The sequence below is a fragment of the Aythya marila genome (assembly GCF_965140915.1).
Source record: "Aythya marila genome assembly, chromosome: 6".
In the NCBI taxonomy this organism is placed as follows: Eukaryota; Metazoa; Chordata; class Aves; order Anseriformes; family Anatidae; genus Aythya; species Aythya marila.
In genome coordinates this window covers 1539342-1560066 of record NC_139047.1, presented here as the reverse complement: position 1 = coordinate 1560066, position 20725 = coordinate 1539342, and the positions used below count along the sequence as shown (strand labels likewise).

The 20725-nt window shown below is 41.2% G+C and overlaps 1 protein-coding gene across 7 annotated transcripts in view; it reads right to left on the bottom strand.

Annotated features, from left to right (window-relative positions):
* The window catches only part of ANKRD44 (ankyrin repeat domain 44), a 145520-nt gene that overhangs the window by 58140 nt on the left and 66655 nt on the right, over nucleotides 1-20725 (bottom strand). For all 7 annotated transcript variants that reach the window (XR_014317764.1, XM_082763358.1, XM_082763362.1 and 4 more), the window contains exons 2-5: nucleotides 18753-18836; nucleotides 11267-11345; nucleotides 3384-3454; nucleotides 197-397 (exon numbers count right to left, since the gene is read on the bottom strand). Coding sequence is in view for 6 of the 7 variants with exons in the window: in XM_082763358.1 (XP_082619484.1) it covers nucleotides 197-397; nucleotides 3384-3454; nucleotides 11267-11345; nucleotides 18753-18836 (435 nt within the window). In the remaining variant the exon portion in view is untranslated. The remainder of the gene's footprint in view (nucleotides 1-196; nucleotides 398-3383; nucleotides 3455-11266; nucleotides 11346-18752; nucleotides 18837-20725) is intronic.

Sequence of the window (20725 nt, the reverse complement as noted above, 5' to 3'; positions counted from 1 at the left end):
GCAGACATGCTTTCCTGCCACTCTTACTTCTGTAGATAGGTAACTTGGCACACAGTTTGGGAAGCAGCTGAATGACAGCAATCACAGGTGTCAGGGATATGAGACTCAGTCCAGACCCAGCCATAGTGGACAAACATTTGAAAGAGGAAAAAATGAATAAGTAATCAATGATCAATTTTGCTATTAACCAACTCACCTCAATGTGGCCATTCAGAGCTGCATGGTGCAATGCTGTCCGCCCACCTCGGTCGGAGACGTTGACGCTGCTCAGCATGGGAATGATGACTTCTGCGCACTTCACTGCCTTGTTTGCAGCAGCCACGTGCAACGGGGTCTGCCAGTTCTTGTCCCGAGCATTGACATCGGCTGAGTGCTTAATCAGTACTTGCACTGCTTCCTGCAACGGGAGCACTTAAGAGCTATAAACAAGCAGTTTGAATAAATACAGAGCACATATTCTTGACAGCTCAGGGCTGTTATGTATGCATTTTACTTACGCATCCCAGGCATGGCCAGGAGGAGGGAAAGAGAACAACATTCACCTAAACGACCTCTCAGGTTACTGAAACGGTACGGCTCATTCAAATGTCAGACTGTTAATCACCTTTGCTGTCATGCAGAGCAGTGTGCTTGCAATCAAAATTCCCAAATTAGATTTTATGATATACAAAGCTGCCTATGCAGACAGCCCAACTTGTTTGGTTGATTAACCTTCAATACCTCAGTTGTCCTAACTGTGCTATTGTACCTTAAGAAATGAATGGACTTATCTGAGCACCCTCTTACACGTTATTTACAAAATGAAGAGCATGTCATTTTGGACAATGAAATCACAGCAAATTGCTCTACGTTTTATTTATAAACAGGAAAAATTAAAAAAATATATATGTCTAAAAACGAAATTTTAGCTTTGCAAAAACATGAGAATCACAGGCAAGGGTTGACACTGGTGTGTGTCCCCAGTTGCCATTAGCATTCCTTCCCTCCCCAAGGGCTGAGCACAGGCCAAGGGTCTTCACTGCAACATCCATTCTGTCAGCCTGAGACCAAACAACATCTTTTAAGGTTAATTTTGTTGGTTAAAAGTGAATATTTCCCAGTGAGAAAACGTATTCTTCTCTCTTGAGGGCCTGTCTCACTTGAGAATTTACCATCAGCTCTTTTCTGCTCCCACTCATGGAACTTCCATTAAGCAAGCCAGATTTAAAAAGTCTCTCTCTAAATTACATTGCTTCTTCTCTTCTTTTTTTTCCCCCCACAAACCAACAAAATACAAAGGAACCTCAGGGACACAATAGCATTCAAGTAGCCTCGCCTGCTAATTACAACTCACAGCTGGGCAGTGGCAGAGCTGTAGCCCTACATACTACCTTATTCTTTTTCCATAAACTGAAAAGTTTTCTGGTAAGTCCAGCCAACATTTTATTAATAAATAACAAATACATCATGTGTACATTTAAAAAGCACTTTTGTATCTAGAAAGGCCGCAGAGAGTGCCTGCAGTCTGTATCAACAATACATCCCATTACTAGGAGTTTTAGTTTTTTGTTCTCAATTGTTCTCAATCAATTTCTACGTTTTCTACAGCCACTCCACGAACTGTCACCTAACAGATTTGTTCAGTTAGCTCAGTTTGCATCTCTTCAAACACCAAGAATGATATATTGTTCACGTCACAACAGGATTTTCTTTTTTTAAGCTACAGGCCCACTATTTTCAAAGTCATTTAAATATAATTCACTGGGGATATATCCAGCTGTGAAATGAAGTCATCAGGAAAAATCATGCAATTTGACTATTAATGAAGGAAGGAAAAAGTTAAGGGAGAATTTTTAAAACTAACCAATAAGGACTGAAAATCAAAGCTAATAATAGTTACATATTTATTTTATTTTTTTTTTTAAGTGTGTATGCATTTTTGCTTACATCTGCAGATCTGCTGCTCTATCAGACTAACAAAGAGAGTATTAAAATCTTTATGGGGAAATTTAAATTTTATTGGTTTTGAGAGCATGAGCTAGACCTTTTTCTTAGCATAATTTCTATACGTGCATCCAGTCCGCAGCTATAGCGTAAGCCTCTGTTTTCAGTCTTTACAGCTAACCCATGTTATCGGAGTGAAATCTCTTAACTCTTTCACACCACACACCTTTCCCTGCTGCCTCACTGGGGTACCAGAACTGCCAGCACAAGAGAAGAGCTTCTCATCTTAAACCTGGCTGTCAGCAGCCAAAGAGTAAAAGACAAACCCATAAGAAGACGTGCATTTTCAGTTAGAACTGTGATTAAAAATAAAAATCATGTACTCTGACACATCCAAAAAAAGGAACCAAATACTGCAATTCCCGAATCAGAAAGAGTGTAGTTGTTTTTTAAGGCTGAAGTCTGACCTTTGTTTTCCAACATGGCTTTTTGTATTTTGTCTCATTACAGCATTCATATCCTATCAGATATTCCTTTCAGCGGGTTTCGGTAGCTGCCAGCAGCTGGGAAGCTCAGCCAGTAGCCAAACAATGCCTGAGTTGAGAAGCGAGCCCAGGATTCCTGCCTCCAGGCTTGGCAGGCACTGGGACTGTTACAGAGGTGATTCAAGTCCATCAGTCTCTGGAAAACAGCCACCCTCTGTCTCTCCTACATCCCCTCCCCTTGCCCCCAGCAGCCAAATCAGCCTGCAGTTGGGCTTGCTGTTAACGAGGTATTAAGAGGACAGAAGTATAGAAGAAGGTCCCAAGTGGACAGCCAAAATAGTGGTACAGTTGAAAACACAGTCATGCCTGAGCTGCATTCCAGTTAGTTACTGTCACTGCTTCTTGAAATAGCAATGGAGAAAGCACAACGTGATGCCAGAAGATTTCTAGCTGTCAAGTACAAAAATATGGGCATACCTCCTTTATGCATGAATCGAGTGAATTAACAGAAAAGCTAACGGATGCCTTGAAATGCAATTAACCAAAATGAACTGTGCAGTAATACATGTAGGATCACACACACACACATCCACTCCCCTCCTGGCACATACATGTACACAGCATGAACACATCCGTATGGGTTTATTCCTCCTTATTTTACCACTTGATGATGATGACCCTGAAGACCACAGTGACTCTACTCCACTTCAGCCAGGGTCACTCAGTCCAGCTGATGGTTGCTCAGGACAACTTGCTACAGTAACGTAAAGCATCCCACAGGGGGAAAATCAAAGGCTCAAAAGCAACTATAATTAACTGGTAAAAGCTGGACTCTGCCTGCAATGCTGAAGGCCCTCCACACAACAAATGTTCTCCCCGTTTGTCACTGTGCTGCCTACTGTGGCTTTCAATGATTTGCTTTTTTACCAAAACGAGAGTTTATGTGCAAAAGCAGAGTACTCAAATCTTACTCACTTCACTCCGTGAAGCAACTGCTCGGTGGAGAGGAGTCAGCCACATGTTGTCCTTGGCATTAACGCGAGCGCCTGCAAGTAAACAAGCAGAGGTTACATCCATGCCTTGGGTGCGACACAAAGAGCATTGCCCAACTGGTTTCCTAGTAACAGCAGCCGAAGCGGATTTACGGCTCTCCGCGTGGCTCTGCTGACTCTTCTGGCACTTCGTTACCCTTAGAAATGCAGTTCCATCTCCTGGGCGGACAGGCACAGGCGCACAATTCAGAAAGAAGGGAACTTATCGAATCTCAGTATTAGCAGGAGCAGCCTCGTCCAGCAGAAGCAGGATTTGTAGTAGGGACTTATGTATGTACGCATGTACTTGTGCGCCTATGGGTGTGTATTTATAGGATTAACAGATACAGGATGTCTGTTAAAATGCTGCTTCCCTGTTGAGCAGATCTTGATGTGACCAAGAAAACACGATGGGGAAGCGTGCCGGCTGCAGGGGAAACAAGTGCCTCCCTCCCCACCTCTGCACCTGCAGGTGCTCCTCAGCAGGCACCAGAAGGGAGATGAAGGGCACTCCCCATTTGCCTCATCCACTGTTCAGTGCTAATGGGCACTCTGGCAAAAGACAGCTGCGCAAGAGGATGGTTTCAGGGTAGCTTGCCAGAATAATGCATAAAGGAAGAACATTTAACAACTACTGCAGTGTTGGGTGACTACAAAAAAGAAATGGACCCTGTACATTTCTGTAATGAGACAGATTTGTTTGAAAGAAATATTAAACTATCCACTGAAGTGATACCCCAAAACAGGACATCTAGTGGAAGGAGCTGGAGAAACTCTTGAATTTTAAAAGGGCTTAACCTGAAAACATTGTACCTCTTAGGCCTACAGCCAGCAGTGCTAGTTTGAGAAGCCTGGCACATGAAGAAAAAATTTAAAGAAGCACAAACATTATGGACGTAGCCTGGACATGCCTTTGAACTTTATGAACAAAGGGATTCTTAAGCTCCATTGTGCACCACAACTTAAGTGCATATAAAATCTTTTAATTAATAAATCACACTCTGGATCAGAAGCTCTTTCTGAAAGCTGTTTCTCAGGAATATTAAGGTACTCGCCTCTGAATCACCGTGGTTATTGGGAATTGTGCTAGATAATCAGAGAAGAAACAAGTTCTTTCAGATTACCACAAGCTGGGATATAATTTTTTGGCTCCAAGAAAAAGAAAGCCACTTTCATAGCTATTGCAACAATCAGAGGCAACACCTCACCTCAGAACTTTGTACCCAGTGGCATAACCTGCCCTCTAGAGAAGCACCCCGTAGTACAGACGGCAATAGTTTCAATGTGTTTTCTACTTAATCTATATATAAAGCAAGGAAGTTGCTACCTCCTTTTACCTACTTGAGAAGGCCATTATGATTGAAATATGTTGGTACTCACTCTGAGGCTAAGCTACCTGAGACGCCTCCAGATTTGCATAAGGCAACCGCCCCCTCCACCCAGGATGACTCCAAGGTACCTTATGTTACACTGATGTGATCCTATAGGGATTTTAGGGATACAAAATGCCTGGATGAATTCCTAATGATTGCCACTAAATGCCTCTTTTTTACATTTACAAATTTATTTTGCATTTGTCTTGCCTTTTTTTTTTTTAATCCTTGTTTTCTTAACTAAGTTTTCTTTAGTTTTCTTTTGGCTTATTTCTGGACATTCACCAAATCCCACAAGCACGTGGTAGGAAATCAGAAAGGCTTATGCACAGAGTAGCAAAGTGTGACCAAAGTCACGTCATTCCTCAGTATTCACCAACTCCAGGAGCATCAGAGAATACAAAGATGATTAGAAAACCTAGGGAAGTGTCTCCTTCAGAAGTTATTCATGCCTTTCACTGATCCACTCACCCTTCAAGAAGCTGAAGAAGGTAGCTGCCAAGAACAGAGCTAAGGAAAACAACAAAAGCAAAACACTACCAGTATAAATAAAATAATCCACAGCGTGTTATCAGCCTTTTCTTCTTCAGCAGTTTTCTGTATTCCCTTACCTCTTTGTGGTTTGGGGCTCTTTATATGACAAAGTAAAATTGCTCTTACATACCTAATTCAACGTGACAGCTGAATAAATTTGTGATTTATGTTTTTAAAGAGCTGCACAATTCAGCTGCTGCCTATTACAGAAGCCACTGTTCCCTGTGTACTAAGGCACACATTTTCTGAAGAGATGCTTCAAAATATTTCCCTCTTTACTGCCTATTTGCTTCACCAACATTCAGCTTTTAGTTTTCCAGCGGCATCTTGCAGGCAACAGCTGAAGGATGATCAAAGAGCTTCACCAGCACCAAGGCACACCTTCGGGGCCTGAAAATACCTGCCATTTTAAAGGAGAGAACAGGAGGCACCCACCAGGGAGCAATGCTCACATTTTCAAAGGTGTCCTCTACACTTCACAGACTTGAATGCCCTGCAACACCCTGGGGGACAGCTCTTTGAAAGCCCTGAGCAACACAGAAACCCAACTCTGAAAACTCAGGGCTTGGATTGTTAACGTACCTAAAATCACCTGTGTCCAAGAATCAAAACCTTAAATTTTCAAGTCTATCTCGTAACACTTCCTCAGTGTCACCCAGAAATTCTTTACCCTGGATCATGCACTTTAACATGTTTCAATGCACTCCTACAGCAGCCTAAAATGTTAGGATAATTAAATACCCTTTTATACATGTGAGAGGCCTACAGCTGGTAACACTGAAACCAGTGAGTATGGTGGCCTTCACAGTACCAGTCCTCCTTGGGAAGACAAGCTCCTTTAAAGTTTTCCCTTAACACCTTCCAAGTAGCCACAGACCTCACAAAATCCCCACTTAAAACATTGCCCAGATAAGAAACTTTTCCCAGCCCTAGCCCCAGACCTCTGCCCGTAGGGCCTGGACCTGACAGGAAGGCCTGGCTGCTGGAGTCGTTCTGTGAAGCTGAAGTAGATGTGCTAACGCACAACATCACAGATAAAATCAACAGAGAGGAAACTTTCTGTAATCCACTCTTCTTTAATATGGCTGTGCTGTAATCTTCGAGATCTTTCACTCTCAAATTTTTCTGCCAAAAGAGGAAATAAATCTAAAATTGCCCCTGTTCTTTTGAGATCAGAAATAAACAACCTGATGTTGGCTTTCAGGAAGGAAGTTAACATCTCTTTATCCTTGCTGTTATAATTCTCCATACAGCACATTTGCCAAACCCACAGGTCTCCAATAAATCTAGATTCTGCTGTCTAAATCTTTGAAATTAGGAAGGATCAACAGATGAAGAAGACTGTTCCCTATCCTATTAGAAACATCAATAATGTGCACCTTTCCAGCCCCTTCTATGAAACACAGCAACAGGCACGTGAAAATAAAAGGAATGACCCACCACCACATGCAGAGAGATACACAATATAAGCCAAAAATCAACACACACACACACAAATATATGTAACAGAGTAGATGAAATTGGGACTCAAAACAGTAGAGCTAGATGTCAGCAAGTGAACCTAAAAGCCGGGGAACACCTATGTGACAGAAACAGGAGGTTTGACAAGATCTCCTCAGAGCTAAGTCGAAGTCACTTGGAATCTGCCATTCCAACTCTCTCACTCTTTAGCCTGCCATAAAAGAAAAAGCCCTGAATGCAAGTTCAAATCAGGCAGTGCCTTCCCCCTGCTGCCTATGTACTAAGGATGGCCCAGAACCTGCCACGTGTGTGACAGTCTCGCTTCCAAATCTGCATGCCAGGGCTTACCAGGAACCTTTCCAAAGCATGCTGGGGTTTGTCCTTCTCCTCATCTACCATGCAATTTATAGGAGATGGCTGTCAACATTGCATGCACATCCCTAGTGCATAAACATCTTGCCAAGAAGCTCAGAGCCTCTTGACAAAGTGAGGCATGATAACATTGCCCAGATCACAAGTTCGTGTGGGAGGGGGGGAACAAGTGGTAGGGAACTGAGCTCAAACATTATGCCCTCAGCACCAGCTCAAAGCCCAAGAGGGGGAGAGGTACAGGCACGCATGATAATGGAGCTTGGATTTATCCGAACAGTTCTGACACATCCGTGAATGTGTCATCATAAGGAGCTTCATGTACGTGAGGCAGTTACTCTGCTCCTTCTCCTTCTTGACAGGGAGGAAGTGAAAGATCTCAAAGCTCCATGTAGCCAGCTTTCATATAGCCTAGAAAAACCTCACAGCACATGTCTCCAGTTTGAACCACATGGCTATGGATCAGACCTTTGAGCTGATGTAAACCCACCTAACCCTGACATTTAATGGGCTGGGATGATTTATACTAGTTGAGGGACCTGGCACTGCGTCTCCTGTATCAATTCCAAACAGATTCCATTTCAGTGGCTAGAAAGCCATTTCTGGTATGAGTCCAAACACCTGGGTAGAAGCTTTATTCATTAGACACCACATTTATTTGCGCTGCCACTGGTTCATGGGCCACAAATCTTAGATGTGCATGTTTCATTTAATTTCTCTCCTGAGCCCTATACAAAATGCAATGGGTTGCTAGCTCTCTCAGCTTCTACTCAGGCTGCGAATATTATTGTTTGAGCCTTACAGCAAGCATTTTTGTGCTTCCCCTCCATGAAAACACCTTCTTATTTTTTGTCCAACAACAAAGCTTTTCTTCTTATGTAACTTAATTTTATGAACAGATTAATCTTTTATGAAACACTGTTTTCCAAATGAAGAGGTGAAACAAAGGGGAGATGCTGCTGTTCTCTTCGGAGCCTAGTTCACTGCCAGATTCCAGTAACAACAAGGTGTTTATAATAATTCACAAACCTGCTCCTCCAAACCTCCAAACCTTCTCTTGGATGCAAGTACTGCTGTGTACCACGAGTAATGATAGTTCAGATATTACAGGACAATCAGTAAGTAGAACATACAACACAAGATTAATTTTGACTCATGCTGAGTTAGTTGGGAATGACCCCCACACAGTTCCTTCAGATTGAACTCCAGCGCTGCCCCACTGACACAAAATAGAATTATTAAAAGCCCACATTATGAGTTTTTCTCCATTCACTTAATCATAAAAAGGCAAGATATATCACCTACATTTGTGTTGTAACCAGAGAAACCCTACAGCCTGTGTATAACATTTTGGCAGAGAGGTGCTGGAACAAAGTGGCTAAAAGAACATGATGAAGTCCCTTTTCCTCATTAGGAACACAATGGAAAACAAGATGCAGAATGTACCCTGCCTTCATCAGGATGTTGTGTAATGCTATTGGGATTCAAAGGAGAAATGGGCAGAACTGCTTCGCTTTTCTCTTTAGGTGGCTATTATTGCCTGTGCTGCTACTTGAAAAACTTGAAAAAAAGGCAGGCAGCAATGGAATACCAGTATGTTACAAACAACATACACTGCAAGAACACACACACAGATTAAGTTTATTAACTCTTATCTCCTAGTGAATAAAAATCTGTTTGCATCGAACACGTTGAAAAAACATCCAAGCACAACCCATCAGCAGAAGAATGTTCATCTAAATCATTTTGCTGCCGTCAGGGTTAGAGCGGAAGGATCTGATGCACGATGTCAAACTATACTCATTAAACAGTTAGAACACTTGAAACAGTCCAAAAAACGTTCAGAGAAAACACACAGGTATAGTAAACCGAATTCTCCTTTTTTTTTTTTCTGCCTTCTCCTTTTGAAGTTAGGCTGGTAATCCAGAAGAACATATTTGTACTGTCTGCATGCACCCATTAGAATATCTGTTCCTCCATCATTCTCTTTTAAGCACCATTGCATTTTTCACCAAGGAGACAAGAAGGTCTATACAAAAGAAAAGCAATACAGGCAGAGAGAGGAGGTGAGGTGAGCAGCAAAGCTGAAGACCAGGAAGCAGCAGAACCTGCAGATGGAGTGGGACTGCGGGCACAAGGCACTGCCACGTATACAGCTGCATTGTCTATGATGTTACTGCCGAGAAAAAAAGTTTGGTCTTTTCAGTCTTAGGCCCTTGGACATACACACAGCTAGTGTTAATCTACTATATGTACCATGAGCACTTTAGAGAAAAGACTGAATCAGTAGTGCAACCCATGCTAGACACCAGAGCACCTAGGAAAGTCAAAGGCTTTGAATACCTCAACCGCGGGAAAAGCTTCAGTTGGCATTTTTACCCTGCTGGACAACAGAAAATGTAGGGTACAAATCTGCAGAAAGCTTGTTTTCTTCAAGTTCATGGATAACAGAACTATTTGTTCTGGGCTACAAACCTCATTTTACAAGCTATATCAACTAACCTTCAGAAATCCCTTCCATCCAGAATTACTCTCGGATTCAAGGAAATTAGGTGGTATCTAAAAATCACAGGATTGGTATTTCTTAAATAACTTTCTAAAAAGAATATGCAAGTCATTTGAAGAGGCAGTCTAATAATTTGTAAAACCACAAATTACAGCATCACACAGCAAGAATCATACAGTAAGGTTGCTTGCAAGGAGTTAGACATGTGTACCATAAGGTTCTTTTCAATCCAACACCCTTAAACCAACATAAACTTTATCCTTACAGTTCCCCAGTTTAGGAAAACATTGCCTTTGAAATATGCAAGCAAGTTTACCATGACTTAAGGGTACTTCTTGAGAGAAATCAAGAGAAATCTCCTTTATATTTTGTTTTGACTTGTGTGTGTGTGTGCATGCGCACGTGTGTGCCACTGAAAGTGTTTGGAAATATTTATGATTTTTTTTCACAGTGCTCCTGGAAAGGTAGGTTAGCATTACATTCCTATAACAAGCTGGAAAAAAAAAATCTAGAGCAAATTAAATTAGCAGTGTCAGCATGAGATTAAAATAGGGGTATTCTTGACTTTTAGCGCACTGTTAAGATTGTATTTCAGTCTTTATGCCACACACACACACACAAAATAAGAAAATAAATAAAAAAGAGGTATTTTGAGCACCTATAGCCAAACATCTATCAGACTCCACACACAGAGATATGAATAGATTACTTTTGTTCATGATTTGTCATTCCAAAACATTAGATGACAACATACAAGCCGAGTTTTTTGGCAATACCCTAACAAGGGGATGCTTTTTAAGGGAGGACCTAAGCAGTTAGAGATAACGTTTAATATACTTTGGTTTTGAGCAAAGCATCTTAAGAGAATATACAAATACAAAATATCCTGTGCATATATATATTATATATATACACAAATGTATACACACACACATACCTGTCTCTCCTAAGAACATATTGTTGCTTAGAGAAGCTTCTTTTTGACAAGTTTCTCTTTTCTTCAGGGACTACACACAAAATATTCATGCCTTTCAAAAACCTACCCATTAGTATCAATCTGTTGGAAAAGATAACTGTTCTCTCACTGATTTCCAAGTTGTTGTGTAGATACATCCTGCTGCAAAGTTTCTGTTCTCCAAATCAACTTCCTGACTTTTAGAAGCATGTTTCTAATGTAAATACCACTTACTATTTATTCAAACTCATTCAGAACTTTCTACTATTATTCTATAATCATTTTTGCCTAACAAAAATTCTTGGCTTGTGCTCCAGGACTTGAGCCCACATTTCAAACACGTACTTCAGCATGTTTCTGAATACACAAAAATTATCAGTTTGAATGCTTTCAGAGTTTTTAAAAACTAATTGCTTTGTTTGTTAATTTCACTTAGTTGCTACACCTTTTATAGTTGTACCACCACATTTAAATACATTTTGTAAGTTTGTAAACAACTGCAACCATCTCTATGGAACTCAGCAATATGTACTACACAAAGCTCACTCCCACATGCTTTATTGGCTATTTCTTGTCGCATTAAAATTAGCTAATTTACCCAGTAACGACAGTAAGGGAGGCTAACTTACCCGACAAAATGAGAAGCTCAATGATGTCTGCATCCCCAAGGAACGATGCAACATGAAGAGGAGTTCGCTTCTCAGCATCCTGCAAAACCACAGATGGTCCAGTTAGAAAACATGGCTGATAATTGCAAGCATTAGTATTAAGCATTACTATTAATGAGTAATGCTTTTTTTTTTTTTTTTTTCCCCAGTATTTCCATTTATCATTAGAAATACAGTCTCAACTAGCGAAAGAACAAAATTCAAGGTCTTGCTAACACACTTTCTCCCAATAATCCTCACCTTTCTTATCACTGGGTTCCACCACACCTTGCAAAGAAATATTTAGTCTGATATCCTTCCTACAGGTAGATAAAATCAAATCAAATCTAAATCAAATCTCTATCACATCACAGTGCTCCTCCTGCAAAGCCAGAACACATCTGTAGATGAGGAAAAACATTCCTCAGAACCCTTGTGTCTCTTTTGGAAAGATTTGCCGCTAAAAATTGCAGTAACATATTTCAGAAAGGTTACTGCACACCTAGTCTGGTTGGTTAGAACAGCCCAAAATGGATTTGTACACATAGATCAACCTTTAAACACAAGTAAAGAAAAGATTAACAACCAGGTCTGCATCCTTAAACTTCTAAGAACTATACCTTATCATGCATACAATTTCCGAAACACAGATATTTCTTATTTGATTTCTGTCATTTTCAGGCTTAGGGAGTCACATTTTCAAGATTGACTTTCCTAATTTCACATGATATAAATACAGTGTTTATTAAAAAAATTTAAAAAATACTGATTTATTCAGATGACTCCAGAACATAGGGCTTTAAAAAAATAAAATAAAAATAAAAATAAAATAAACATGACAATATAGGAAACAAATCACAAGCATGGCTAATACCATGCATCACACTATAGCCATGTTTTTTAACCACCAATACATAAAGTTCTAAGAGACTTACCAATCAAACTTATTAAATTACAACCTACCATAATTTGATACTGTAAACCGGTAACAAATTCAACAACTGTGAGTGATACCAGCAGAAAAATCCTACTGGTATTTACGCTTTCTCCCTGAAACATCTCTCTGAGCCTGTCAAGTAAAGTATCTCTTTTAACATGCCCAAGAGGTCATCAGCTGCAAGCTATTTTGGACCATCTTCAAAGTATGCTATAAATGTGAACAAATCAGTGTGGCAGAGTCATTTGTCATGTGAATGCTGAAAATTGTTTTCCATCAAGTGCAGGGCACAGAGCCATTGTTGTTTATTACTATGTTTGCTTCTTGTATTTGTATGTTTGGTGTCTTGTTTTGTTGTTTTGTTTTCAAATACACATGATGTACACAGTCCTCAAATTCTGTTGCAGTACATTTTGATCTTACATGTTAGGCATGCACATGACATGCTGCAGACCAATTACGTGGATGCCCTGGTTGTCACAGGTCAGGGAAAAGATCTCTCTCAGAACTTCACCTCCCCATGTGGCAGGTAAATTAAAACAATATGAAGCAACTCTCCCTTTTCTCTTTCACAATCAGAAGCAGTGGATGCTCTACAGGACCAAACTCCCAAAAGAGCTCCACATCCAATGAGTGACCTCCCAGAAACTGAAATAACAAATTGGATTTTCTTGTATGTCCACATTATGACAACAAGAACTACAGCCTCACCTTGACCAATCTGGCTGCGCACTGCTTGCTCGCTGACCTCTGCTGTGCTGCGATCCACCAAGGACTAGCTCTTAAGGACTGCGTGAGTACACACTGAGATAACTTTAATAAACTCTCATAAATACTGCTTCTTATCACCTATCCTAAGGCTATTCACTACACAAAACATGCTAAAACTAACCAAACACTTGTACAAGTATAGAATTGGTTTTATTTATTTTTAGCTTGTTCATTTTAACGCACAGATCTCTCATAGCACAGTGTAGCGTTTGTAATAGCTATTGTACCTGTCAGTGAAAAAATTTACAGCAGCTTCTTGCAACCCAGCCAGGGTTTGCAACAGAGCTGAACAGCTTGAAGTTGAATGTTAGCAGCACAAAACCAACAATTTTCTATATCAAAAAAGCTAGGCTATGCAGTGCTTTATTGATAATATTGATAATATTGATAATAATTTTATACTAAATTGTAAATCTAACAGATATTTGATAATCCAGAGAGGAAAGGACGTGAAACAGAAATGCTTTCATGTAGCATTGTAAACTTAGGGGGATACTAATGGGACTGAAAGACCTGCAAAAAAACAACAAAAGAACGAATTTTTCCACTACCAAAGCAGTATCTACCTGTAAATAATCTCAGCTTTCACTTTTTAAAATCAATGCAAAATTATGTCAAAGAAAATGAGAATCAAGTCTTCAGAGAAAGAGAGGTTTTCATCATGCAACTGCATTTAAGCTTAATTTCTCCAAGTTTTAGGCATAAAGCTAAAATTTCTCCAATTATCAGAGCCAGGCACAAAGCAGAATTCATCCTCATGTGAACTATCAGAAGACAAAAAAAAAAAAAAAAAAAAAAAGAAACAATGCATGGTGTGGAAAAATGAGCAACAAACATGAGGGCCCCCTAGGCAGCGTTTTCTGGACTTTAGCAGGGAGAAGTGCCAACATGACGCCTGCAGCTGAGCCTTGAGCAACTCAGCAGAGGAAAACTCTTGAGTTCCTGTTTATGTTCTGCACAAGGCTGAAAGAAACACAGAGGAACCAGGGCACCTGCCTGCCCGTCAAACCACGCTCCTGGCATCCTCCTGAGAGCCACCAACCACTTCAGCACGGTCTAAAGAGCTCACCAGTGCTGCATCTGCTCCAGGCGCTATGCGATGTCCAACCACAGCTGCCATTCTGACGTGACAGCAGTAAAAGGAGCACCAGAAATAAGTAGCTAATACTGATGTAAAGACTGACGGTTACAAACAGAGAAGGGAATAAAAAGGAAGTTTGATGTTTCAGCGAGGGGTCTGCCGGAACCCCCCAAAGCTGACAATCCATCATAAGGCAAGGAAAGGGGTGAGGGGGAAAGAATAAAATGGTTACAAATAGCACTAAGACAAATAATCAGACCTGCTTCAAGTGCAGTTCTTAAGGAACAAAAGGTCCGTAAGAGACAGCAGATAAGCTAAACAATAGCTAAAATAAATTATTCTAAGTTGAGATACATACTCTCTTCCCAAAACTGTATTAGGGGCTTCACTAGTTCACAGAGAAGATGATGCTGCATGATAACGTTAGCTGTACTTCTTTATTTTTTTAAACTACAAAGAAAGGAAATTAAGAATTTAACAAATAGGCAATCAAGGACAGAAGGCCTCAACAAGAAAAGCACTCAACACATGCTTCAACTGTTGAAGCAATCACAGTGACACTGATAAGGCTCAACATTAGGCAACCCCTTAAGTGCTTTATTGGATCAGAGCCCCAGCACACATGAAGATTAGCAGAACAGTGGCTCACATCAATCATACCAGCATACACAAAACATTCGGGCACATTAAGAAACAGGCCAAGTTTCTCCTCAGCACAGCCTGTATCTCAAAGCAGGTAATGGATCAAAATCCAGCAGAGTCTTCTTTGCAATTCTAATGTTATTTTGTAAAATACCACGAATTCTAGCTATGTTTTTTTAAAGAAGAGTATTTATTGTAAATAAAAATCATGCTGATTCTCTTGCATCACAAATGCCAATACAGATTCAGTATTCAATGTCCTTAAATTCCTGAAAGTTGTTCAAAATTTCCTTCTGTAGAAAACAAGAAAATTCTCCAGTGTTTCCCACTTAATTTAAGAGCTTGTACTGAACTGTCACACCGTGTCAACGCAGAGGCTTTCCGAAGTTCTGGAATACATTCACTCCTTCAGAAGGCTTTCTAACATGGCAGAAGCACTTCCAGAAGAAGATCACTTACTTCCAAAATAGCTTTATCTCCTGGGAGACTCCACAGTGCCAAAAGAAAATCAGCATTCCTTGGACGTGAGCAGAGATGAGCATCTGGTTCCCAAGATGACTGAAATACCACATGGCTTTCTCCCTTTGTCCCAAGTCAAGCATGTCACTCCAAACCAACCGACAAGCTGTTTTCCACATCAGCTATCCAAAGCACGCGAGGCCTTTCAGGCTCAGAATCTGAAACGTGTGCACACTTGCACCCTCAAGCACTCTCACCATCCCAAAAAGCATGCTTAGCAAAATTGCAAAAGTAGGATGAGAAAAAGAAGTAATAAACTGCCGCCATCCAGACCTCTTCGTAAGGGCCTCTTTCTTGCCTTCCTTATCAGTAACAAAGCTCCCTCTAAATGCGTGCCCCTTGGGTAGGGCCCTGTAGCCTCTGCTGGTGCCCCCTGCAGCCCTGCTCTGCAGCTGGAAGCGGGCAGGCGATGCCAAGCACCTTTACACCTCGACATGGCTCCAGCCTGGCCCAGCACCAGTCACTTCAGCCCGCCTGCATCTGCTGGCTCTGCAGCTCTGATGAATGAAAACGAGCCAAATTCAGCTAATCCGTTACATCCTCCTAACCTATCTCGTTTTGACCCAAGTGGGTGAGGGAGCATTTGTCTGAGAAGCTCTTGACATGGACAAACAGCTTCTCCAGCTGGCAGGGCAGCGAGCATGGAGCAAGCCCAGGAGGCGGTACCAGCACCCATGCCCATGACCAGAAACAGAAGCAATTAAACAAAGGGAAAGTGGAGGTGGCCTGCAACAGCCTCAGCGTGGGGGCAGGGAGGTATTATTTACTTTCCCAGAAATATGAATGCAACAGGAATCATTCTGGGGAAACCAAAATTGTGCATAAACTTTGTTTGTTAGGGTTTTATCCCAGAAGAAAAACAGGCTTAGGTGATAAAGAGGAAAAACAGAGAGAAAGAAGCGTCTGGTTTGGCTTGCAAACATCTCATCAGTTATGGGTAAAAACATGGGAAAGATTTTTTGCCTTTTTTGTTTGACTTTGTTTTTGAGGGGAAATTGATAGATTGAGATGAAAATTAACATCTTACAGAAAGGGAAAAGTTTAGTAGGAAATCAGAACTCTGCACATAAAGGGTGCTGCACAGCTACAGGCACTATCAATCTTACCAGTAGACACAGAATAATCCCTAGATGAACTCAAGGCTCTGCATCGTTCCCTCCTCCTCCTCCCACAGTGAAAAAAAAGCACCCCCCAAAATTCTCCCTGGTATTTCCCTGGAGCCAGGGGGTCACTGCCAGCCAAGCTTAAGGCTGCCCACGCGGTGCTCTGCACAAGTAGCATCACGCTCCCCCAGGCAGAGCAGGGAACCAGGAAGGTCAAAGCGACTGCTGCAGTGGCAGAATGAACTGGAAACAGCTTCTGAGCCAAACCGTTGCGACTTGCACTTTGTGGCAAGACAGAAGTCACAATTATAGCAGCATCCAGAAAGCAGCCGTTTTCATAAACATACACTTCCGGACTTGGAAAGATTTGATTTATTTGGCCAGACAAGAAAAAAAAGGGTAATCTTCTAAACCCCCGATTTGCTCTAAAGTCTTTCCTCTGAGGTTAATTGTCTCTTAGGACAGATGTGCACATCTCACCAACATTCAACAGTTTCTCCATGGCCTTTTACTTCTGCCTGCCTCATACCTCTCTCACCGTAGATTCCAAAATACCATCTATAAAACTTCAGAAATCCTCAAAGCTTGCTGCAAAAAAAAGGAGGTTATTTTATTTCCCTCTCCTACTTGCATTCGAACTATTTCAATACCAACACGGCTAACCAAAACGATCAGCAAGAACTAATCACTGCCAAACAGTGTCAGAGTTTCCTCTCACATGAACACCCAAGCACTAGAGAAACACTAACATGGAAGTAATTAAAAACACCCTGAAAATAGAAATGTAAGCACGCAGTGCAAATTGCCAGCTGACAGCACAGGAGGAAGGAACAAGCTATCATTTGATCTTTCTTTAATGACAGTTCCAGCATTTCACACTTTTCTGCAAACGCTATTAAAAACCCAATCTTCAGAATTTGTGTTGCCCAGTATTTTCCTAATTACTCCAAAGAACGGTTTGCTTTTTTGCTTCTGACAAAATAGCTGTTCAGCCAAAGCATTCTTGGGTGGACTTTTATTAACTTAAACGTGATTCTGAGCAAAACTGTTCAAGTTCAGTTATTTTTTCTGTTACGTACTATGCTACTCAGCTATAAAATACATATTCCTCATTTAACATTGCACCCTGACAGATGAGAGCATCTCCCAGGCAACGATCACTAGCACACTTGCAGCCAAAGGATAGAAAAACGTTTAAGAAGCCTACAATAGCCCTGTACAGGAAATGCTATTTTGAAAACCTAACACAAAACGCAGAGGAAAAAGTAGGACTGTCATGTTCATCTAGATTTTTTTTTATACTTCTATTTTATATTATTTGTAAGACCATCAGGGAAAAGAAATACAGGGGAAAATCAAGGTAGGTGATGCTTTAAGCAAGCAGTTCTGAGAAGTTATTTCAAGAAAACAACCAGGAAATGAATCACAGGGAACAGGTAATGTCAAGGTCTTCTTTCTCTGAACAGATTCCCCGTGAAAACCAGCAGCAAATCATTCCTTCCACTTGACAGAGACCTGAGTGGGCTCACTTCTGTACCCTTCCACATCTCTGAACCAGATGTCTGGACACCACTGCCTGCACAAGCTGCAGTGCGAAGGCTACACGAGGCTAAACTGCTGGAATTAGCTATGAATAAACCAACAGCTTTATGGCAGAGAAAGACCTGAAGAAAAGGAAGGTTGATTCGAAACACCAGGAAGCACCTGGAAACCACCATTCTGGTTCTGCTTGATATTCTCACCACTTCCAAAAGCTGCAGTCAAGACTAACAGGGTTCATTTCTAACAGTACAGATTTAAGCTAAAATCAAACAAAAAACAAAAAACAAAAAGGAAAAAGAAAAAAAAATCTGCAAAAAGACCAAGTTCAAGCAGAGAGTTTTTTCACTGTTAAAACAATTAGCTACTACATGTTTGCAGCTGCTTACCATCATTCTGTCTAGAACAAGCCAATTTGAAGAATGACAATTCCTCTGTGGGCAAATCATGGCCAAAATGCTTACTCTCACTGCAGAGACCTATAGTGAAACTTTATTTCAAGCACAGTCAGATGCTGAATAAAAGCTCCTGTTCTGTAAAGGCTCTTCAAAAAAGGAAACTCTACAGAGAGTAAAAATATGCAGCTTTCAGCTGTTCTCATTCATTTTCTCAGTACACAAGAAAACAGTGTCCCTGAGTAACCTGCACATTTGGAATAATTACTATATATTTAGAAAATTTAAAATCACCTGCTGGAGATAATTATATTTCAGACTAATAATTAGGATTACATTCAAGCCCTGAATCTCCATCTTCCAAATATTTTCTATTCTGTTATGTGTTAATTGCTAAGGACATGATTAATATTATCATTGCAGGAGTTCATAGGCCTGGCGCTTGCATGTCCCAGGCACAAACATATGCCAAGCTACATACCAAGGCGTTGACATCCTCGGTCTTGTAGATCAACATCCGAATCTCTTCTGGATCACCACTGAAAATCGCTTGGACCAGTGGAGGCTGGTAAAACAAAGGAGAAGAAACAGTATTACCAGTTTGTTTGTTTTCTGTTTGAAAGGAGAATATATTATTTCTCCTAATACTTACTAAAGCTGCCCACAGACACTGTGAGCATGACCCCTGTAACACGCCAACAAGAGCATCTCATCAGGAGGAGCTATCAGCTTGCTTGAGGATAATCCGAAATCACGAGTATGTGCACACACGCTCATTATATGTGCAAACAAACAGGGACCCCCATCAGAATAGCAACTTTTGTCAACAACACACAATTAGCCCAGATGTTCTCTCTGGCATGTACAAGAAAAACTAATTACATCAGATATTGCTGCGTGCTTGCTGTTGGCACAGATTAATGGTCATGCAATACACATTTAGAAACAGAACATTATCCAGATAATGAATTTCTAGGCAATTACTAAACATCTTGTGTCTTTTTACAGAATAAATATGCAATGAGCACAGTTAATTTTAACCACCCAAGAAGTGAAATAATTATCGCATTGTTTCAAGTGTGTTATTATGCTATTATGGATCGGAATGCATAAATAAATAAGCAGGCGTACAGGGGTTAGGACGTGCCACGCTCACTCCACTCCTTCAGCAGCATCAGTGCCATCAGAGGGAGGGAGCGCGGTGCACAGAGCTGGCAGCTCTGTCCTTGCCTGGCTTTGCACCGGGCCCCCAGCAGCAAGTATCCGAGATACTAACCAAACTGTCAGAGCACAATCTACTCCATTTAAAACCAAACCAAACATGCTGGAGACTCAGAAAAATAAAGGGACAAATTGCAAAGATGCTTGTCCCCTGAAGATGTCAGAAACAGGATGTGGCCCTGGCTCCAGCTGCCCCTCCTGAAGGCAGTGTCCTACCCGGGGCAGCTGCTGCCAGCCTGGGGGCTCGCTGCGCGCCTCCAGGTTGCCTCCTGCAACCAGCAAAGACGTTTGTGATGCCATGAAACCACCAGAACTTAAAATAACCCTGCAAAATGGAAGCATGCATGGCTACTTGAGCACATAAGACCACAGCAGCTCTCCAGACTCTGCAAGATATAACTGTCTTGTGAACAGGTTATCTCAAAATTCAGAAACAAGCTGGAAAAGAAAAACACCATTATTTGCAATCTTTCCACTGCAATATTCATCATACTCAAACCTGGAAAATCTATTTCTAAGTTAATGTTGTCTACTTTAAAGCATATTAATCCTTTATGTCCTTGAGAAAGATTCGCATTGGAATTTTACTCTTGCCACTCCTCCAACACAAAAAGGACTAAAGCAGCATCTTTTACCACAGCTGCCTGATGTGTTTCATCACAGTGTGGTCTTATGTATTGCGGCAGATGCTTAAAAAAGGAAAAAAAATTGCATTTCATTTGAACCATTTGCCATGCTTCCTTCCCAGCCCGTGCCAGCTCAGCCACAGAACATTTCCCACAGGGGGATGCAGAAACCAAAGCTCCGAGTCTGCTCCATCCTCCCTCATCTGCCAAACTCAAACACGTCAGAACTGAACTAAGAGTGAGATATTGCCATTCCTGCTTGTGTTTGTACCAAAAGAAATCGTTTCAAGTGATTTCTGGTCTTACGCCCACTGGCATGCCAATAGAAATTAGTATTTCCTAGATTTACTGTAAACCTTGCACTAGCTGCTAGGAAGAACCAGTGAATAAGAACTGTCACAGCAAAACATTTCCCTTTCATGTGCATTTATTGTAATATTTAAATAACAAAATAATCAGGAAAGCAGAGAACTCCTCAGCTGCAAGCCAAAGGGCCGCACAGCACGGTGGTCAAGCACCAGCCACCCCTGGCACCTTGGGCCAGCCGCTGCCACCACTCGCAGGGGCAGCCCACAGCCTGGACCCGACACCAGCAGAACACCCAGCC